Here is a 20,578-nt window from a genome sequence, read left to right on the forward strand (position 1 = left end):
GAAGAAGATCAAGACGTGGTTCGTTCATCTCAAAATCCGTGGAAACATCGTCATGGATCAGATAAGATTCATTTCATGATTCGACAGTGTTAAAAGAGAAATTGAATATTTGAATGGGAGGCTTCAAGGCTTCGAGTTCAAAATCCGATCTCAATCGGGTTTTACTGCAGTGACCCTTTGGAAAGCTGGTTTTCTGGGACAACAGATAGTAGGTTTGGGTTACCCTTCGCTGTTAGCGATGGGTTTATAAGGTCGTCTTTTATACATGGTTTCTTCGAGTAGTCGAGCTCTATATATTAGTTGTACAGCAATAATAATAATAATAATAATAGTTTGATTGAGATATAATTTAATTTAATTATTCTTTAATTATTATTTAGTATATACAATTTTGAAATGTGTGTCAATCACATGGAACAGCGATTTGAATGACCACGTACCTGCCCGTTATTAAAAATGTGATCTTTTAGATCTGCTTGATTCTTGGTACAAAATAATGAAATAATTATCTTGTGATTGGTCCCAAAAGACGTACATGTGTCGATGTATTAGTTGAAAGATATATTAAAAAGGTTTACTTAACGACTATTTTATTAAAATGATTTGTTCGAGTAATGTTGATAAATTTTCTTGTTAGTCTTAAGATTTGATATAAAACAATAAAATTTTGTTATAAATTGATTTTATTGTGTGTTGTACTATTAATCGTTAATATTATTTGATTAAATGTTACAGATATGAGCGATATGACAAATGGGTATTTAGAGACAAGCCTGGATTGGATTCCAGAAATGAAAAACATCCGATTAAAGGATTTTCCTAGCTTCATTCGAACCACAGACATTAACGACGTCATGCTCAACTATCTGACTACCGAAGCTGAAGCTATCCCTCGAGGGTTAGCCGTCATTCTCAACACATTTGACGCGCTAGAACAAGATAGTGTTAAACCGTTACTTGCGTTGAACCCAAACATCTTCACCATAGGTCCACTACACATGATGCAACAATATGTTCACGATGACAGACTTAAACACATTGGGTCCAACCTTTGGAAGGAAGATACGAGTTGCATCAATTGGCTTGACACAAAAGACCCTGGCTCGGTTGTTTATGTGAACTTCGGAAGTATTACAATTATGACAAAAGAACAACTAATTGAGTTTGGGTGGGGACTTGCTAATAGCAAGAAGGATTTCTTGTGGATAACCAGGCCGGATATTGTTGGAGGCGATGAGGCCATGATGCCACCAGAGTTTGTCGATGAGACAAGAGGAAGAGGCATGGTTACTAGCTGGTGCCCTCAAGAAGAGGTATGTAATCCGCTTAATTTACGTTAGAGAAAAAAAATACAAATAATAAATTTTGGATTATGTTGAACAAGACATACAACATCTGGTCACTCTTTTTGTATTAGTACTAGTTCTGCATATAAAACCACAAAAACACTTCTAGATGATTTACAAAACTACATGTAAAACTAGAGAGCTTAGGGAAAGGGTAATGGGGCGCAAAAGTGAGGGGTTGATCCAGGTGGCTCGCGCACACCACTACACCATACACGTAATCAGGGGCGCAGACGAGGGGGGTGGCCGGGACCGCGGGGCTTGAACGAAGGTTGAGCAAGGGTTGAATCAAAAACTTGGGGGTGGATCAATCAAACCCTACTACACCCTATGGGGCTTGATCACGAGCCACGTCAGCGCCTACGTTTCGTAAATGTATTGGTTCACTTGGGATTGATTAAGCCCCACTACCCTTAGCCATACAGGAGAATCTCCCTAGTTTTTACATGTAGGTTATAAGAATATTGAAATAAAAATACTCCTCACTGATTCATATTAATTCTGGCATACAATAAACTAAGCAACAGGAAATGCATGTTTCCTACCTATCGACAACACAAATAATAATAATTAGATGAAAATAATATAATAATATAGTGTAGAAACATCTACTAGGCCGCTCGTTGTGGTACAACGCCGCAGACGTTATACCCCTTCCATGTCGAAAGCCGTCGCCACATCTCCATACCGCCCAATCTAAAGCTGTGGTATAACGCTTGAAAACGTCGGAACGACGCAGTGTTTAACGTCGGCCACGTTGGATGTTAACGCCGGTGGGTTAGTACCACAGAGAGCGGTCTAAAGACCATATACGTATCATTCAATCTTGTGGACAATTCAAGAATAAATGACACTAATTTTTTTTTCCTATTAATCTACGTGTGTAGGTTATAAAACATCCAGCAATAGGGGTGTTCTTGACTCATAACGGATGGAACTCGACTATCGAAAGTATTAGTAGTGGTGTTCCGATGATCTGTTGGCCGTTTTTTGCGGAACAACAAACAAATTGTTGGTATTGTTGTGTAAAATGGGGCATTGGAATGGAAGTCGATACCGATGTGAAGAGAGAGGAGGTAGAAGCTCAAGTGAGGGAGATGTTGGATGGGAAAAAAGGGAAGATGATGAAAAACAAGGCTTTGGAGTGGAAGAAAAAGGCCCATGAGGCAATAGCTATTGGTGGGTCATCTTATCTCAACTTTGAAAAAATAGTTGGTGATTTTCTTTTATAAAGGTGAAGCCTATACGGTGTCTTAAAAAATTAGTTGCTGTGTGGTTATAGGTTGTTTGTTTTCTTTTTTTACTAATAACTTTTATTCAATAATAACAGACTATTCAGATTCTCTACCTGATAATATTGTACCAAATGTTTATATTTATAAAGATGATATCTTTAATATTAAGTCAAGAATAAAAGAGTTGAGAATGATGATTGATGAAAGCTTGATAAGATGTAGACTCGATCAAAATTTGTGGTTGGGATCTCCTCCTAGATGTGTTTTAGTTAACCAACATAATAGAACATAATAAGACGTAGTAAGACGTACAATGTTACGATTTATTTGATAAAGCTGTCAATCTCTCAAAAACACTAGAGAAGAATAGAAAATAGACCAAAAAATAATAATTCTTTCTTATTTTTTTTCTTAAACGAGATTATAATACATAAGAAAAAAAGACATAAAAATTGAAAAGATATACAATAAGGAAACATAATTTGACTATATATGGAAACGAAGGGTAAAGTTAAAATATAAAGTACAATAAAAATAAGAAGGGTAAGAAGAAATCTAATCCATTGATTTTAGATTTGGATGGTGAAGATTAACTTGAAAAAAATTGATGAAAAATGCATGAATGTAATAACCCATTTATGATTATTTTCTCTTTCCACATGCAAGACACATGTCAATTCATCTATCATTATAAAACGTCTATAACTTTTTCATACGACATTTTTTTAGAAAGTTTTTTAACCATAATAACAAACGTTTTTTTATTTTTAATATGAATATCATATTGTTATATATAAAAAAATGGTGGGGTTTTCTATATTGTGTTATTTGGTTGTCCATTGTGTTTTTTAATTGAGTTTTTCTATGCATTATGTTATAGATTTTGGTCATTATGTTTTTTAATTGATACTCATATTAAAGTTAAAATTTAAAACAAAAGATTACGTCGTTGTGTCTTTCGTTCATCATTATGTCTTTGTGCTTAACATTTGTCTTTATACTTATCTTTGTGTTTTAGTCATTGTGCTCAATAATCACTTAATTTGAGAAAAATAGTATTATGTTCATTGTGTATTACGTTTAAGTCATTGTGTAATATGTAGATTCCATTGTGTTTTACGTTTCAGGTCATTGTGTTTTAGTTAACCAACATAATAGAACATAATAAGACGTAGTAAGACGTACATTGTTACGATTTATTTGATAAAGCTGTCAATCTCTCAAAAACACTAGAGAAGAATAGAAAATAGACCAAAAAATAATAATTCCTTCTTATTTTTTTTCTTAAACGAGATTATAATACATAAGAAAAAAAGACATAAAAATTGAAAAGATAAACAATAAGGAAACATAATTTGACTATATATGGAAACTAAGGGTAAAGTTAAAATATAAAGTACAATAAAAATAAGAAGGGTAAGAAGAAATCTAATCCATTGATTTTAGATTTGGATAGTGAAGATTAACTTGAAAAAAATTGATGAAAAATGCATGAATGTAATAACCCATTTATGATTATTTTCTCTTTCCAGATGAAAGACACATGTCAATTCATCTATCATTATAAAACGTCTATAACTTTTTCATACGACATTTTTTTAGAAAGTTTTTTAACCATAATAACAAACGTTTTTTTATTTTTAATATGAATATCATATTGTTATATATAAAAAAATGGTGGGGTTTTCTATATTGTGTTATTTGGTTGTCCATTGTGTTTTTTAATTGAGTTTTTCTATGCATTATGTTATAGATTTTGGTCATTATGTTTTTTAATTGATACTCATATTAAAGTTAAAATTTAAAACAAAAGATTACGTCGTTGTGTCTTTCGTTCATCATTATGTCTTTGTGCTTAACATTTGTCTTTATATTTATCTTTGTGTTTTAGTCATTGTGCTCAATAATCACTTAATTTGAGAAAAATAGTATTATGTTCATTGTGTATTACGTTTAAGTCATTGTGTAATATGTAGATTCCATTGTGTTTTACGTTTCTGGTCATTTTGTTATATGTCACTACTAGAAAAAAGGCCTTCCTTGACATGCGCACAATGACATGCGTTGATTTATGACGCGCAATTGCGCTAGTCATTAAAATGATGTCATAATTTTTGAAAATTAGAAGATTTACGACACTCATTTTTGTGTGTCATTAAACAAGTGTCGTAAATAAAAAAAGGGTATGCGTGTCACATGTGCGAGTCATCTTTCACTCAAAATAAAATAAATATAATCCCAAAAGTATGATGGATATATATATTTGACCTAATTATTAAAACTCACTCTATCTTTCAAAACATCAAAAACACAGCCCCTTCTTCTCTCAAAACCCAAAAGCCAAAACCATCACCGGCCATCACCACCACGAACGGTAACGGCCTAACACCACCACGGACGCCATCACCTCCACGGCATTCCGACACCACCATACGCCACAAACGTAAGTCTCTAAATATCTAAACCCTCATCCATCTGCCACCATGGCGATCGTCTGCCGCCTGAGATCTCTCACGCGACTCGGGTTCAGTTATAACAGCCGCCGTTAATTCGTATCGGCCGCTCAGCTCCAGTACGATTAATGTAACATCCGGCCCCTCGCACCACCATCCTGTAACATCTGGCCCCTCGCACCACCAATATTGTCCGCTCTGCCCACGAAGAGCTCACGGATTTGTTTTTGGTTGCCCAAAACGCGTTGGTGATTGAAGAGGCAAGACATTTACTTATGAACCAAGGATCTCTCTTGTCCACGACCGATGTGGGATAGCCTAAGAGTGGGACGATGTTGTGTTTTTCAAGGGTGTTACAGACAACCCCCCTTTGGACTCATCGTCCTCGATGAGGCACGTCCCATAATCCCGAACAGAACAAGAGTGGCTCTGATACCACCTGTAACACCGGCCCCTCGCACCACCAATATTGTCCGCTCTGCCCCGAAGAGCTCACGGATTTGTTTTTGGTTTCCCAACGCGTTGGTGATTGAAGAGGCAGGACATTACTTATGAACCAAGGATCTCTCTTGTCCACGGGCGATGTGGGATAGCCTAAGAGTGGGACGATGTTGTGTTTGTCAAGGGTGTTACAGTCTGTAACACCCTTGACAAACACAACATCGTCCCACTCTTAGGCTATCCCACATCGGCCGTGGACAAGATAGATCCTTGGTTCATAAGTAATGTCCTGCCTCTTCAATCACCAACGAGTTTTGGGCAACCAAAAACAAATCTGTGAGCTCTTCGTGGGAAGAGCGGACAATATTGGTGGTGCGAGGGGCCGGATGTTACAGTTGGTATCAAAGCCACTCTTGTGTCGTTCGGGATGTGTTGGAATTGATCTGCCCAAGACACATATTAGAGTTGATGTGGCTAGTACGTATTGATCCAAGTCGGGTCATATCCAATAACAAGCTAGACAAACACCGAGAATATTTGTTTATGTATGATATGATCATAAGTAAATGAATATTGACACTTGAGTTATTTGGAAAAGGGTTTCTAAATAAAAATGTACTTGTGTAATAAACAAATCATATGAATGATTTATGTTTTATGAGAGAACATTACATGTTGTTAATTAAGTTGGTTAAATAACAATATGTGAATAATGGTTACTAAGCATTTCACCCAACATGTAATAAGTTTTGTTATATCTTATAAATATATATATGGATATATATTTATGTTATAAAACAAAATTAATAATATTAATAATGTAAAGGAATCTCTTACACTTGATATTATTTTATTATTAAAGTTGAGGTAGCGGAGACATGCAATGGATATCATTGGTGGAGAGAAAGATGCTTTTGAATAAAACCAAGTCTTTCTCTTTCCTTCTTTCATAACACATAATTAATTATACACAAGTAACAAATGTTTCTCTCTTCTCTTTTCCTCTTGGATTTTCGGCCAAGGAAGAAAGGGTTATCAAGTGTTCAAATCCTAGCTAGAAGTGGTGTCTTGTTGGAGCTTGGGGTATACTAGCTTGAGGAGCTTCCATATTCAAGTTCTTTCCTTTCAATCATCATCCTTTTCACACTTCTTTGGTTACTTGAAAGGTAGTTTAACATGCATGAACTTATAGTGACATGCATGTGTTTGATAGTGTGTAATTCGTATTTGGATCCGGGTTTGGGTTTTGCATGTATTGAATTGGTTCTATACACTAAAACTAACAAGATTTAAAACTTATATCCGCTGCGTTTTTGGTAAAATAAGGATTTTATCACTTTGATAATCTTGTTAAAACCCAACAGGATGATGGGACACGCCTCATCGAGGATGATGAGTCCAAAGGGGGGTTGTCTGTAACACCCTTGACAAACACAACATCGTCCCACTCTTAGGCTATCCCACATCGGCTGTGGACAAAAGAGATCCTTGGTTCATAAGTAAATGTCCTGCCTCTTCAATTACCAACGCGTTTTGGGCAACTAAAAACAAATCCGTGAGCTTTTCATGGGCAGAGCGGACAATATTGGTGGTGCGAGGGGCCGGATGTTACAATTAATGAGTCATCAACAGACATAAGGGCAACTCTTCCACCAACCTCTTTCCATCTAGGTAAGTTCTAATTTTACGAATATGTGATTCTTCATTCCGATTAGGTTTTATTGAATCTGGTAAATTGATAGGGTTTTTATTTTTGGGATTGTACTGTTTCTATTAGGAACCACCAATAACTAATTATGACTTATAATTACTGTATGGTTTTGGTCCTACTTCTCAACATAAAATACAAGCAGGATCAATATATGTTAACCAGGTGTAATACCGAGATTAATGAAAAAATCTGTCTCTAGTTGCAATTTGAGAGAGCTTAATTTAGGTAATTTTTCCTTAGCATGCTTCCATAGTTACTAACAGTTGTAGTAACTAAATGAAGAAAGTATTCAGGTTTAGCAGAAACAGAAATCAAAAATTTATGTGAATATCTCTATTGATCGGAGCTCTTTTAAGTTTTAACAAATTTATATCACAACTCACAAGCTTAATTTTTTTTGGGAATCTATGACTTTCACTATTGGTGCTTAGAAGATGGGTGTTGAAGTATAAATTAGTTGAAACACAATTCTTAAATTTCTAGCTAACATTTCCGCTTATTGACCAATTTTTGGCTTATAATTTGCATTTTTTTACCCTAAGAAGGATACGATCTATACAAAAGGTAATCGTCTTCTAAGTCTACTACCCCTGAAGCCAAACGGGTCAGAATCCATTTTTTTGGTGGAAGGAGATAATATAATGGTTACTCGAAAGTGATGGTTAATCATCCAGATGAAAGTAAGTTTCATACTCTTGATGAGTTTATGTTGAGTAGTTTTTCAGTGTAATGTTGAAACAAGCTGAACAACATGTTGACTGTGAGCAGATAGGTGTGACCATGGGATCCATTTCGTTAGTGAATTAATTTTTTGTTTGCCAACATCTTCTTTATTATTAGTTTTAAATCTGTAGCAATTTCAGAATTTTAGTCGGTTTGTTTATGAAATGTAGCCTATGCTTAAATTTCATGAAGGAGGTCGTTCATGAAGGACTTCAAATACTCGTTGATAACAATGTAAGTGTGGTTTAACAGTTAACTTTTTTATAAGCACAATAAGCTCAAACCATGAAACCAAGTCGGTACCAAACTTTTAAGAACGTTTTAGTTTGGTTCGTTGTTAATTTTCAACGGTTTGGTTTCTTTTATAACGGTTTGTCTCTTGGTTTGACTTAAGAACCGTGAAAACCGAAACCGTGAACGCCCGGCCCTTATAAAGTTCGTGTCAAAATTATAAAGGTTTTGAAATGTTTGTTTGCTTTGAATTTGGGGTGTCCTTTTTAACCGTATTCGAATACCGAACCCGACTCGAAGTGACTCGAGACCCAAACAACCCCTACCCGATTAAGCGTCAAACCCAAACCCGAAGCAGATTCGGAATGAAAGAAGCTTTATAGTGCAGTAACTTTATGATCGCATATGATATGATATGGGTGGTTTTTTTTAAACATTATACCTACTGTTTAATATATTCTGATATACACTATATTAAAAATGGAATCTTTTAGTTTGGTATAGCATACTACTTGTATGCTTGTTAAAGGTGAATATATATATATATATATATTAACGTTCTCTTTGTGTATTTTCATCTTAGGTTTGGGGAGGCAAATACAAATACACGCATGCGGTTTTCGATGTGGTTCGAGAGGAATGGTCGGCGTATACGACAGTATATATTTTAATAGTGATATGTATGGTATTAAATATTAATCGATACTTTTGTTAACTTAGGGAATATATGTAATATTTTGATTTAGCATGTTTAATTTAGAAATGGAATGCGTAGTTTTTCCTTCTATATTTTTAGTAATTAATGAAAATATTTATAATTATAAAAACAATTTTTTTTTAAAAAAAAGTTATACTATGACACGCATATATGCATGTCGTTAATGGGTTTCGTAAACACCGGTTTTAAAAGCGCGTCATAAATGCAAGTCAAAAAGGTGTGTCACAAATGAGTGTCATTAATGTGTGTCAATAAATATGACATGAAAAAAGCGTGTCATGTTCAATTTATGACAGGAGCTTCCTTGACTCTCATTTGCGTGTCATAAGTACCCATTAATGACACGCAATGCGTGTCAAGGTAGGCCTTTTTTCTAGTAGTGTGTATTTACCATTGTGTCTTACGTTTCAGGCCATTGTGTTGTTATATGTATTAATTATTATGTTTTACGTTTCAGGTTATTGTGGAATATGTATTCATCATTGTGTTTAATGTATTAGAAAATTTGTTTGTATTTTTCATTATATTTACATATTATTACACAACGGTGTTATTATTATTTAAAATAACACAATGATCAGTTGAAAGACACAATGGCGAAAAAACACAATAACAAACAGAAAGACACAATGACGAAAAGAGATACAATGGTAAGCAAAAAGACACAATGACGTAAATTATTTTTTATTATTATATAACAAAATCATACTAATATTAAAGATAAAAAAAATGATTGTTATTATGATGAATTTTATTTAAAAAAAAATATCATATGAAAAAGTTATAGACGTTTAAAATGATAGAGGAATTAACATGTGACTTGTATGTGGAGAGAGAAAACGTGTACTATTACTTTTGTACATTTTTTCCTTTGGTCTCTACTTGACACATGTCAATTATTTATGGCTTTTCACACTTTTCATTTTTGTTGGTCTTTGTAGAATAACTCAACCCTGGAAACTAAATAAAAGATAAACTTAAATAATAATAATAATAATAAACTTATTGTCCTCAAGGACGGAATGTAGTTGCCATGGCGGTCGCCACTCGATTCGAACAACGACAAGTGGGGCGGTGTCAACGTAACACCACGGTGGCCACCATTCGAGTCTTGCAGTGCTATACCCGATCTTCATATTCACGGTAAGGTACTTCTTAGCAGAAGCATAATCTGTTGGGGTTTTTCTCATCATAAGTTTGCAACAAATTTTGGCTGATGGGATAAAAGTTATACTTGGTGGTGTGCTTTTTCTGTTTGATGATAAAAAAATGACAACCTTTAATAGTTTCTTTACGGTTTTCAGTCCACCGGTTGAGATGGAAAAAAAGTTTTTGGCAGCGATTTGGTTGTGTGAGTTGTTGGAAGTGGCTGAGGAGGAATCGGGGGTGGCGGCGGCAACTGTGTTGTTGAAAACGTAGAAACATTGCTAAGTTCAATCGAATTAGGGTTATCTACGGCATCAATACAGAATTGGTTAAGCATTGCATTAGTGAAAGTATCCCATGTGATGAAGTCTAAACTCCGATGCCAACCATTGAACCACAGAATGGTTCATCAGCGAAGAATTCAACAACATAGGGAAACCGCACGTCACCATAGATCGCGTAACAGAAAAAAATACCGTTCAACTTGAGAGATCCATAGAGCGGGATTAGATACAGTAAAAAGAGGTAATCGTGGATGCTCCCACAAGAGTTCTTCCAAAGCCATATTGGCCAATGCTCAATGAAAGCACTAATTGTTATGGTTTATTCAACACAACAGTCAATCTCCCAAGAACACAAAAGAAGAAGAGAAAATAGACCCAAAAATAATAATTCTTTCTTATTTTTTTTCTTAAACGAGATTACAATATATAAGAAAACAAAAACATAAAAATAGAAAAGACAAATAATAAGGAAACATAAATTGACTATAATAAGGAAACTAAATAAAAGATAAACTTAAATAATAATAAACTTATTAATAATATAATTGGATCGTATCATATATACTTAAAAGTTCATAGTATGAATGAAGCTTTACTGTCCAACTCAAGTTTAAAAGCAAGCATATATTCTTACATATTGCTTCTGTTTGCTAATGTCCAACCCCTAATAGCCCATCCCCGAGAATAAAAAATAAGGTTTCGTACGAAAAACATTTCGGCGTTTTGATAATATAAACTCGTCAGTTATATATCCAAAAAACAACAATACGAATACAATTTTTATAAAATAAACAAAAAAAAAACAAAATCAGTGTATCAACAATTACTAAGTTAATTTAATAATAAGGTATAATTTCTTATTTGTTTTGACCTATTTATTACATAAATGATTACAATGGCCATACAATAGATACGTACATAAATTTATTCTAACATTTTCCCAGTTGGCAGAGTAATCATCTATTATGAGTATTAGATTAGTCTGCAGATTTTAACACTCATTTTAGCTTAAAACTTAAACTGGAGTAGAGAAACACAGTCATTGAATTGATAATCAGCTCAAGACCCCCATTAGTCATACTGCAACAATTATTTAAAACATAGTAGTTATGATCAAAATTTCAAATAGCCCTTGAAACTTTTGATTCGTATAATAAATTGTCTATATGTCATTATGTATACAGGACATATTAAGAGACATAAAAAATCAAAAATGAGAAATAATTTAATTAAATAAAACGTAAGAAGTACGATATGCAATTAAATAAAGTCTTTAGTAAGTCCCATATTAGAAACATGTTATTCAAAAGCTTTAGGCGGGAAACCTTTAGTTATCGGATCAACAATCATATTTTTAGTACTAATATACTCAATACAAAGTTTATTGTCCTCAATTCGTTCACACGTAAACAAATATGTTGTATCAAGATATAAACCAGCTCCAGTTGAACTGTTACTGTTCGAGAACTATCAACATGTGAATTATCACAATAAAGCTTCAATGGTCTAGAAATGGAATTGACTATTTTGAGTCAGAGATTAGATTTTTAAGAAACATTCCATGACATATTGCATTATAAACAACAATATATTCCGCCATCATAGTGGAAGTTGTAGTTAAGTGTTGTTTATGACTCCTCCAAGAAATAGGTCTGCTTGCTAACATAAAGATATACCCCGAAATGGATGTCATGTCATCTATGCATTTAGCAATGTCATAACTAGAATAACCTACCACTTCTAAACCATCACTTGTTCTATAAGTCAGTTTATAGTCTTTCGTTCTTTGCAGATATCGAAGCACTTTCTTAGCTGCTTTCCAATGTTCTTGGTCAATATTAGTCAACGACCGAAAATTCTAGCAATATATGCTATACCTGGATGCATATGAACTTGAGCATACATAAGGCTCCAGGCTATTGATGCATAAGGTATCATTATCATTTGTGCCTTTTCACCCTCTTTTTTCGGACATTGGAATGCACTGAAAATATCTCCTTTAACTATTGGAGCTGCACACGGGTGACAATATTGCATGTTGTACCGATCAAGAACACTATCAATGTAGTCCCTTTTAGATAATCCTAAGATCCCTTTGGTTCTATTTCGGTAGATTTCAATGTCAAAAACGTAAGACGCCTCTCTGAGATCTTTCATGTCGAAGTTATGCGAGAGTAAATACTTCGACTCATATAGCATATCTAAACTATTACATGCCAATAAAATATCATCCACGTAAAGGACAAGTATAGTAAATTTACTCGCACTCATCTTGAAGTAGGTGCATTGATCAACTTGATTCATGCAAAACCTTGTTTCTTCATGACTTCATCGAACTTTAAGTATCATAGACGTAATGCTTGTGTCAACATGTGTATTCACTTTTTTAGCTTACAGACTAGATGTTCTTGACTTTTAGGTTTAAAGCCTTCAGGTTGTTTTGTGTATACATCTTCTTTTAAATCGCTGTTATGGAAAGTAACTTTTACATCCATATGATGTAACTTAAATCATAATGAGCTACTAGTGCCATAACGATCCTTAATGAATCTTTTCGAGGGACTGGTGAACAAGTCTCTTGATATTCAAATCATTCTTCTGAGTGTAAACCTTTTGCAATCAATCTCGCTTTATTGCGTTCAACGTTCCCATCTGGATCCAGTTTCATTTTGAACACCCACTTACAACCGACGAGTTTAACACCGTTAGGTAATTCTACCAAATCCCAAACGTCATTTTTTTTCATGGAGTCAAGCTCATTAATCCTTGCTTTATTCCATTCAAGAAGACTGATTACTGCTAATGGCTTCATTAAAAGAGAGAGGATCATTAGTCTTTTCGACGTCAGCTTTAGTCAACTAGGTAACATAATCATCAAAGTTAGTAGGCCTTCTGGACCTTAATGATTTTCTGAGTTGATTACCGATTTCAGTGTTGCCTTATTGTTTAGTGTTTGATGTGCCTTAATTTTCTTGTATAGCAAGTTCTAAGTGTGGAGAAGTAGGTGTAATCATCAAAGTTAGTAGGCCTTCTGGACCTTAATGATTTTCTGAGTTGATTACCGATTTCCGTATTGCCTTATTGTTGAGTGTTTGATGTGCCTTAGTTTTCTTGTATAGCAAGTTCTAAGTCTGGAGAAGTAGGTGTAGTAGGTTCAATTTCATTGAGTACAACAGGGAAAATTGGAGTTATAATAATCAACGAGTCTCCCCGCATCTTGTATCTCTTGCAATTCTTCGTATGGGTTTATAGTACTCCAACTGATTTTGTAATCCTCCAGGAACGCGACACACTTGGTTTCTACAATATGTGTGACATGAAAAGGTCAATAGAAGCGATAAACCTTTGAAGTTTCAGGATACCCAACAAAGAAACATGTATCCGTTTTAGGGTTAAGTTTCCTTAGGAAATGAGTTTGATGTTTTGCTTAAGCAATGCAGCCCCATACTTTCATATATTTGAGACTTGGTTTCCTTCCTATACAAAATTCATAAGGTGTTTTAGGGACTTATTTGGAAGGAACTCTATTGAGTATATGAACAACTACTTTTAAGGCTTGAGTCCAGAGGAGTATAGGTAAATTAGTGTTGGCTAACGTACTTTGTACCATCTCCATAAGGATTTGATTTCTCCTTTCACCTATGCTATTTTGCTGAGGAGTACCTAGCATGGTGTATTGGTTCACTATCCCGTGGCCCTTACAAAAGTTATAAAACGGATCGGGATCTTGACCAACATCAGTATGTCTTCCATAATATTCACCTTCTCTGTCCTATCTTACTACTTATATATGACGATCTAGTTGTTTTTCAACTTCAGTTTTATAATTCTTAAAAGTTGGAACATATTCAGATTTTTCTAATGAGATACAAGTACATATAATGGGAATGATCATAAATGAAAGTGATAAATGATGTATGTCCAGTAATGCCAGCAATGGGGTTAGGACCACTAATATTAGTGTGAATGAGTTTAATAAGTTATAGCTCCGAGTGGCATATTTTTTATTTTCTGATGTCATTTTTTCTTTTAAGCATTTGACACGTGTTCCAAACTCAGTGAAATCGAGATGTGGTAAGACTTCATTCTTCACGAGTCGGGCTAACAGGTTTCATGAGATATGGCCTAAACGTTGATGCCACAACATAGATGAAGTCTCTAAACCTCTTTTCTCTTTAATTTGTGTAAGTGATTCATTAATATTATATGACAAAAAAGATTTAGAGAAATTATCATCTAGTTTTAATCTATGGAGATCGCCATCTAAAAAAACTTAACCAAACACTTGAGAATTAAAAGAAATATTAAGTTTGCCATGACCACGAGAAACATGAAAACCGTCCATTTCTAACTTTGGTCCTGATACAAGATTCTGAGTAATCTCAGGAATATATAAGGTATCATAAAGTTTAATATATAAACCCGTTTTCATTATTAATTTTAAAGTTCCAATAGCCTTGAATTCAAGTTCTTTATCATTCCCTAGTTTTAATAATATTTGGTTTCTTGCCATCTTTCGGATTGAAATGAATCCCTGAGTAGAATTGGTTACATGAACCATAGAACAAGAATCAAACCACCAAGTATTAGCAGGAACATCTAAATTATAGGACTGAAGTATCATAAAGAGATAATTACCTTTCTTAGCCAACCACTTCTTAAAGTCTCTGCAGTCTTTGTGTTTATGAATATACTTCTTACAGAACTTGCAGAAAAGCTTACTAGTGGAGTTCTGAGAGCTGGATGTAGCACCTGATTTAGTCTTCTGGACCTTAGCAAACTCCTTTCTTGGGTGATTGTTTTTATTCTTATTGGAACTGGTAGTAATGTTTATCCAAGTTCACACACTCTTCCTCTTGCACACACATAGAAATCAGCTCACTTAGTCCATTTGTCTTTCTCTAAGTGTTGTAACTAATTTTTGAAGAATCATAGGCGGAAAGAAAAGAAGTCATGATGAAGTGTACCAGAAAACCATAACTGATCTCCATGTTTAATCGTTTCAGTTTATGGTCCATGTCATTCATCATCATAATGTGCCCACGAATGCCACTTTTTCCATCATATTTAGTCGTTACCAGCTTGAGAATAAGCGTACTTGCATACGATTTGGACATTCCTTTGCACTGCTCCTCCAAAATTCCAGATAGGTTTTAGCATTTTCCATGTCTGGAATGGCTCCTCTTATAGCTATACTGATGGAGTTCTTCATAAGCATGAGGGACATGCGGTTACACCCCTTCCATTTTTCAAATAATAAGTGCTAAGCAGGATTGCTTTGATCAGTTACTTCTGCAGGTTCCTCATTTGTAATAGAAAAGTCGAAATCTAGACCAGGCATTAAAATTTTCACCAGTTAATGGCATGATGCCACCATTAGGAGATGTTAGTGGAGATTAGGTGAGTATATAAAGAAACTAAGCTATAAGTAACTTAAAGAGATCTTGGGGGCAACTTAATCTAAGGCAGTCATAAATAAAGACCATTTACATTTATGAAGCTGTGATAATTAATGTCTATTACTAACATCAAACTAATACACCGCATTAAATAAAACTACTACTTAAACAAATTTTATATCTTCTTTGGGTAGAAAATAAAGCTTGTTTTAATATATGTGCAAAACAATTGTAACACATAAACTTAGGGCATAAGTGAGACAATTATTTTTGTGATGCACTATTTAACTTTCCTGGATAAAAATGTAACATATCACATTTGGGCAAAAGTGAGACATTAATGCGTGTGGTCGTTGCGGTTAAAATATGAAAGATTGGATATTTAGCTTTTGCACAAGATCGTGTTTTAAATTTATAAAAGTGATTTCTACAAAGATTAAAAACACACAAATAGGCAAGTGTACCTATCGTATATGTAGAATAGTATTGGTAAGAACCAAGTATAGATCCTTGGGCACAAATGTTTCTAATAATGAATCGTCATTTTACTTTAATTGGAGGTTTTAATCATTTTGGGGTTGATTTTTGAACTTTTTATAAAATATAAATACTTATATATAATATATAGGTGACCAAGACGAGAAATTCTAAACAAGTAGTTCAAATATATGACAGTTACCATCTAAGATCAAGAATCCACTCCATTGTTCCTTGATGATTATTAAATAAAAATGTGATAAACTTTCCGTTATAATATATGGTAGAATAGCCCCTCATTTCTAAGTGAGCATATCCTATGACATAAAAGAAATTAGCATGCGCATTTTAAAGTCGACCCTTTCCTAATGTCATGCTAACACGAGAATGTCAATTTGAGTTGGAAAATAGTTTAGTAAAGTAGAAAGATTAGGATTGACTTCAATTTCTCAAATACCAATTCTAAAAACTTCGGGTGGTTATAGTTTAGTCACACAACTTCCCCTTGGTTGATTTAAGTAGGTTATAATTACACATTCTTTTAACATATGATTTATTTAACTAGAATGATAACCTAAGCAATCGCGTTAGCGATGTTATTTCAAAATTACCAAACTAGAGAAATCGATCATAACTTATATCTCGTCATTTCTAAGTACATTATAAGGATCCATGTTTCGATAAATTATCAAAGTATTTCTATCTTTCAAGAACATGAATCGATCATGAACGATTGTCAATATAATTGACAATCACCAACTTTGAATTATTGAATTAAGATGGTGAAACATTTCTCATCAAAAGATAATTGCAAGATAACCATGTATTCTACTAAACTAAATCACATGTTTTATATAATCATCAAGTAAAACAAAGCTTCTTCATAGATTTTAAATGGTAAATGGAGTTTAGCTCATAATGAGAATGGTTATGAACATTAGAATGGATGATGATAACAAACACATGATTAAACTAGAATAATCTAACCAAATGTGGATGAATCTTCCTTATTAATGATGATGGTGGATGGATGATGATGATGATTGATGATGATGATGATGACCTCCAAGCCTTCAAACTCTTCACTAGATCTTCAATATGAGTGTTAGTGGGTGTTTTTATAAGTGAAAACCGTATAAAATTCTTTTCAAGGCACATTTGATCAATGCAACATGAGCCACTGTTTATAGGCAGTCTGGAGGATGAAGCACGGCCCCGTGCTTAGGTAGGCACGCCCCCGTGCTTTTATTGACATGTGCTAAAATCATATTGTCTTTTTTCTGAGGGTGACCACGGCCCCGTGGTCAAGAGGCACGGTCTTGTGCTTTTGTTCACAGTATTTGTCCTTTCTTGTAGATTTTTGTCTTTTCTTGTGTTCAGAAGCATGGGGCGTGTTTCTTGAGTCATGGGGGCGTGTTTCTTGATTTTCTTATGTTTTCTTCCATTTTTCTTTGCCTTTTCGCTTGTTTCTTCGTTTGGGGCTTGGGTTTACCTGAAATTTTATTTTATTATGTTAAGTAGCCTACTGTGCTATGTTATTTGATAGAAGTTGCAGTATTTAGAGATTATTTGATGCTAAAAAGATGTATAATTTTATGTACATAAAACATCCCCACACTTGAAAATTGCTTGTCCTCAAGCAATCTACTTATAAATATTCTCTAAAAATAGCAAGTTTAGAACCATATCTTAAACATCCCCAAAAGAGTTCTAAGAAAATGGGAACAAAATAACCAACCTTTAAATCATAGGAATATATGTAGTGATATATAAAAAGGTGATTTGTTTTTATGAGTATCTGTTTATGCAAAAATGTCATGTTCTCACAAAGTTCACTCACACTCGGTTTTATATCTGATCATACTTGTGATGTATGTATGTGAACACTCTTAGCTAAAATGTAACCTGTGATAAATAAGCTTGTAACAAGTTCAAATCTCCACCTTTGTGAAGGGTTGCATATATCAGAAGGTAATTGGGGTTGGTTCTGTGTGAGTAGAGGTTTTGGTATTTTGTAATGGTTCAAGGGTTTAGGTTAACGAGGATGGTAAATACAACTTCTGCTGATTGTTGGGAGTCTTAAGATGTCTTCAACGGTTAGCTCCTTTCTCCTGATAGCTATATATATATATATATATATATATATATATATATATATATATATATATATATTGTTAAAACAATCCTAGTGACTCTTTTAAGGTCAGATCGTCAAGACCAGTTTTGTCAAGGATGTGGATCAGTTCTTCCTCAATCATGTTCTTAACATAACTTCCAACTCTAATGGATCGTTTGGCTTTGAGCCTAATAGCCCCCACCCTCACTAGTTCGGTATATTCATGCTGAGACTGAGTTTGACTTTTTCTACATCTTCCTTCGTGGGACCAGTTTCCACAGCCTAAGCATCATTCATATCTTTTTGCTCTTCTTTTCATTACGCTTATGAAAACTCCACAAAATGGTGGCCTTTGTTCGTCTTGGCGCCACTTTTTACTCACCTCATTGCTAAAGACTTCTCTCCCTAAGTTCTGGAGGAAACCTAGGTTTCGCTAAATGTATGCAGCAAAGGAAATTGAAATCGAAAGAATGCATTTCCAGTTCTTTAGGGTCTGCCGGAAAAAGACCAGTGTTGTATTTTACCGGTGAGATGGATAAGGTGGTAAGGTTTTGGTTAAGGTTTTTTGGTTTTGTAATTTGGGGAATGGTTTAAGTGAATGGTGACAACATTACCTCTTCTTTATACAACGCTTCGTGCGGTCTTGAAATGAATATTTGCGACAAGTTCTAAATCACACGAAACATATGACTCACTCAAATCTTCCGAAAAAATATTTATATGGCATGAGGTTTATCTCACAGTAACAAAGGAATTGGGTATAAACGCCATATTTTGGATAAATTTTGTCTCAGTATTACAAAACTTCTTTTTACTTTTTCACTTTTCTTTGGTTATAATAGATTAGTAGTTGGTTATTTGCAAAAAAATTTCTTGGATTTTTTCTTTAGGTTTTGTTATAAAAATAGTCTTTGTTTGCTACAAAAAATTTTGATGATTAGAGAATTTTTATAATTATTTGAGCAAGCAATTGGTCAAGTAATTCCCCTCCCCACACTTGAATCTCATATTGTCCTCAATGTGAAAAGATTCATTAGATGATAAAAATTCTAATTAAGTATGGTGGGTTAAAATGGAGAGGTACTTCCCTATGGGTTAACAAAATTTCGACATAGCGTCCCTGTTTATCGTTCGTTTTCCTGTTTTGTACATGTATAATATAAAACTGCAAACAACCACAAACAACCAAGCATAATTTCTGAAAATTGGGTATGGAATCATCCATCCCTTGCCCAAACGGGCTAAATAAGTACCTAATAATAATGTCTTGGAACCCACGGCCATAAAATTATTCAACCAAACCACAAACAAAAGACAGAAAGTAATTTGTTCAAACAAACATAATAGTAATAATGTCATGAAAGTACTACCAACCCGTGCATACCCATGCCTGACCTACCAGTGTCGCTGCTCATCAGTTTCCCGTGTCCGGGTCAAATGGTCCCCACTGCCTGTCGATGCGTTATCCTAAACGATCAATCTTTCGCCTTGTTTCCGCATATTCGGTTGCCCGCTGAGCATCGGAGGCAACCATCTGCTCTGTGATCCTGTCAAACGAGGCGGTGGTTCTTGCTGAGAATTGATAAATTAGGCAGTATAGGCCCTAGAATGAATATCGGCTATCATGTGATGAGCTGGGGCCGGCCCCTGATGAAGATGGGCCTCCTCGCAGTTGGTAGGTGCGGCAACGGCCTAGACAGAGCCGTTGCCGAATGAAATCAGTATTCATGTTAGTATCGTTTATTTCATTTTGATGACCGTCGTTTGAGTCATTCAAAACCCTAATTAAACTATATAGATAGAGTAAGTAAGGTATCGTTTCCACCAGGAGTATGTGGTCAATGCAAATCGTGTAAACAAGATTTAATTATGAAGTAACAGATTTAGTGCTGATCACACAAGCAATTAAGTTGAATTTAGAGAATTAAGCAAACAAACAAATAAAAAAGTTTCAATCAATTAACAAAAACAAATCACACCAGGGAATTCAAGTAAGCAATCTACAGCGATCTCATGCAACATAACAGATTAATTATTAACGGTTAACTACAGACTGATCAATCAGACAAAACCTTAGACATCAACAATCTCTTTACACACGACACTGGTTATCAAACAGTCGCTACCAGGGTGACTCAGATAAGGGAAATTATATGTTTTATCGTATTCAATCTAATCAAACAGTCATATGATCAACTATTATAGCAACTGGTAACAAATCATTCAGACCAACGTAAACCTAAACCGATTGAACACACAGAAATACCAAACATTAATAATCATATATCAGCCATAAAC

At 34.4% G+C, this 20,578-nt stretch overlaps 1 protein-coding gene across 1 annotated transcript; it reads left to right on the forward strand.

Moving 5' to 3' along the window:
- Positions 1–688: 688 nt before the first annotated feature.
- LOC143605144 (UDP-glycosyltransferase 85A8-like) lies at positions 689–2,581 on the forward strand. The gene is made up of 2 exons (XM_077081371.1): positions 689–1,313; positions 2,234–2,581. The coding sequence occupies exons 1-2, from the start codon at positions 738–740 to the stop codon at positions 2,576–2,578; spliced, it is 921 nt and encodes a 306-aa protein (XP_076937486.1). The 5' UTR covers positions 689–737; the 3' UTR covers positions 2,579–2,581.
- The last annotated feature ends 17,997 nt before the right edge of the window (positions 2,582–20,578 follow it).

This window comes from Bidens hawaiensis, unplaced genomic scaffold, assembly GCF_021521415.1.
Source record: "Bidens hawaiensis isolate Kalapana, Puna unplaced genomic scaffold, B.hawaiensis_p1.1 tig00068206_1, whole genome shotgun sequence".
Classification (NCBI taxonomy): Eukaryota; Viridiplantae; Streptophyta; class Magnoliopsida; order Asterales; family Asteraceae; genus Bidens; species Bidens hawaiensis.

What these genes read in the sequence shown, in the direction of transcription:
- LOC143605144 (XM_077081371.1), top strand. Translation starts at nt 738, where the DNA reads ATGAGCGATATGACAAATGGGTATTTAGAGACAAGCCTGGATTGGATT. An exon ending in GCTGGTGCCCTCAAGAAGAG is followed by an intron (nt 1,314 to 2,233) that starts GTATGTAATCCG and finishes CTACGTGTGTAG; the next exon opens with GTTATAAAACATCCAGCAAT.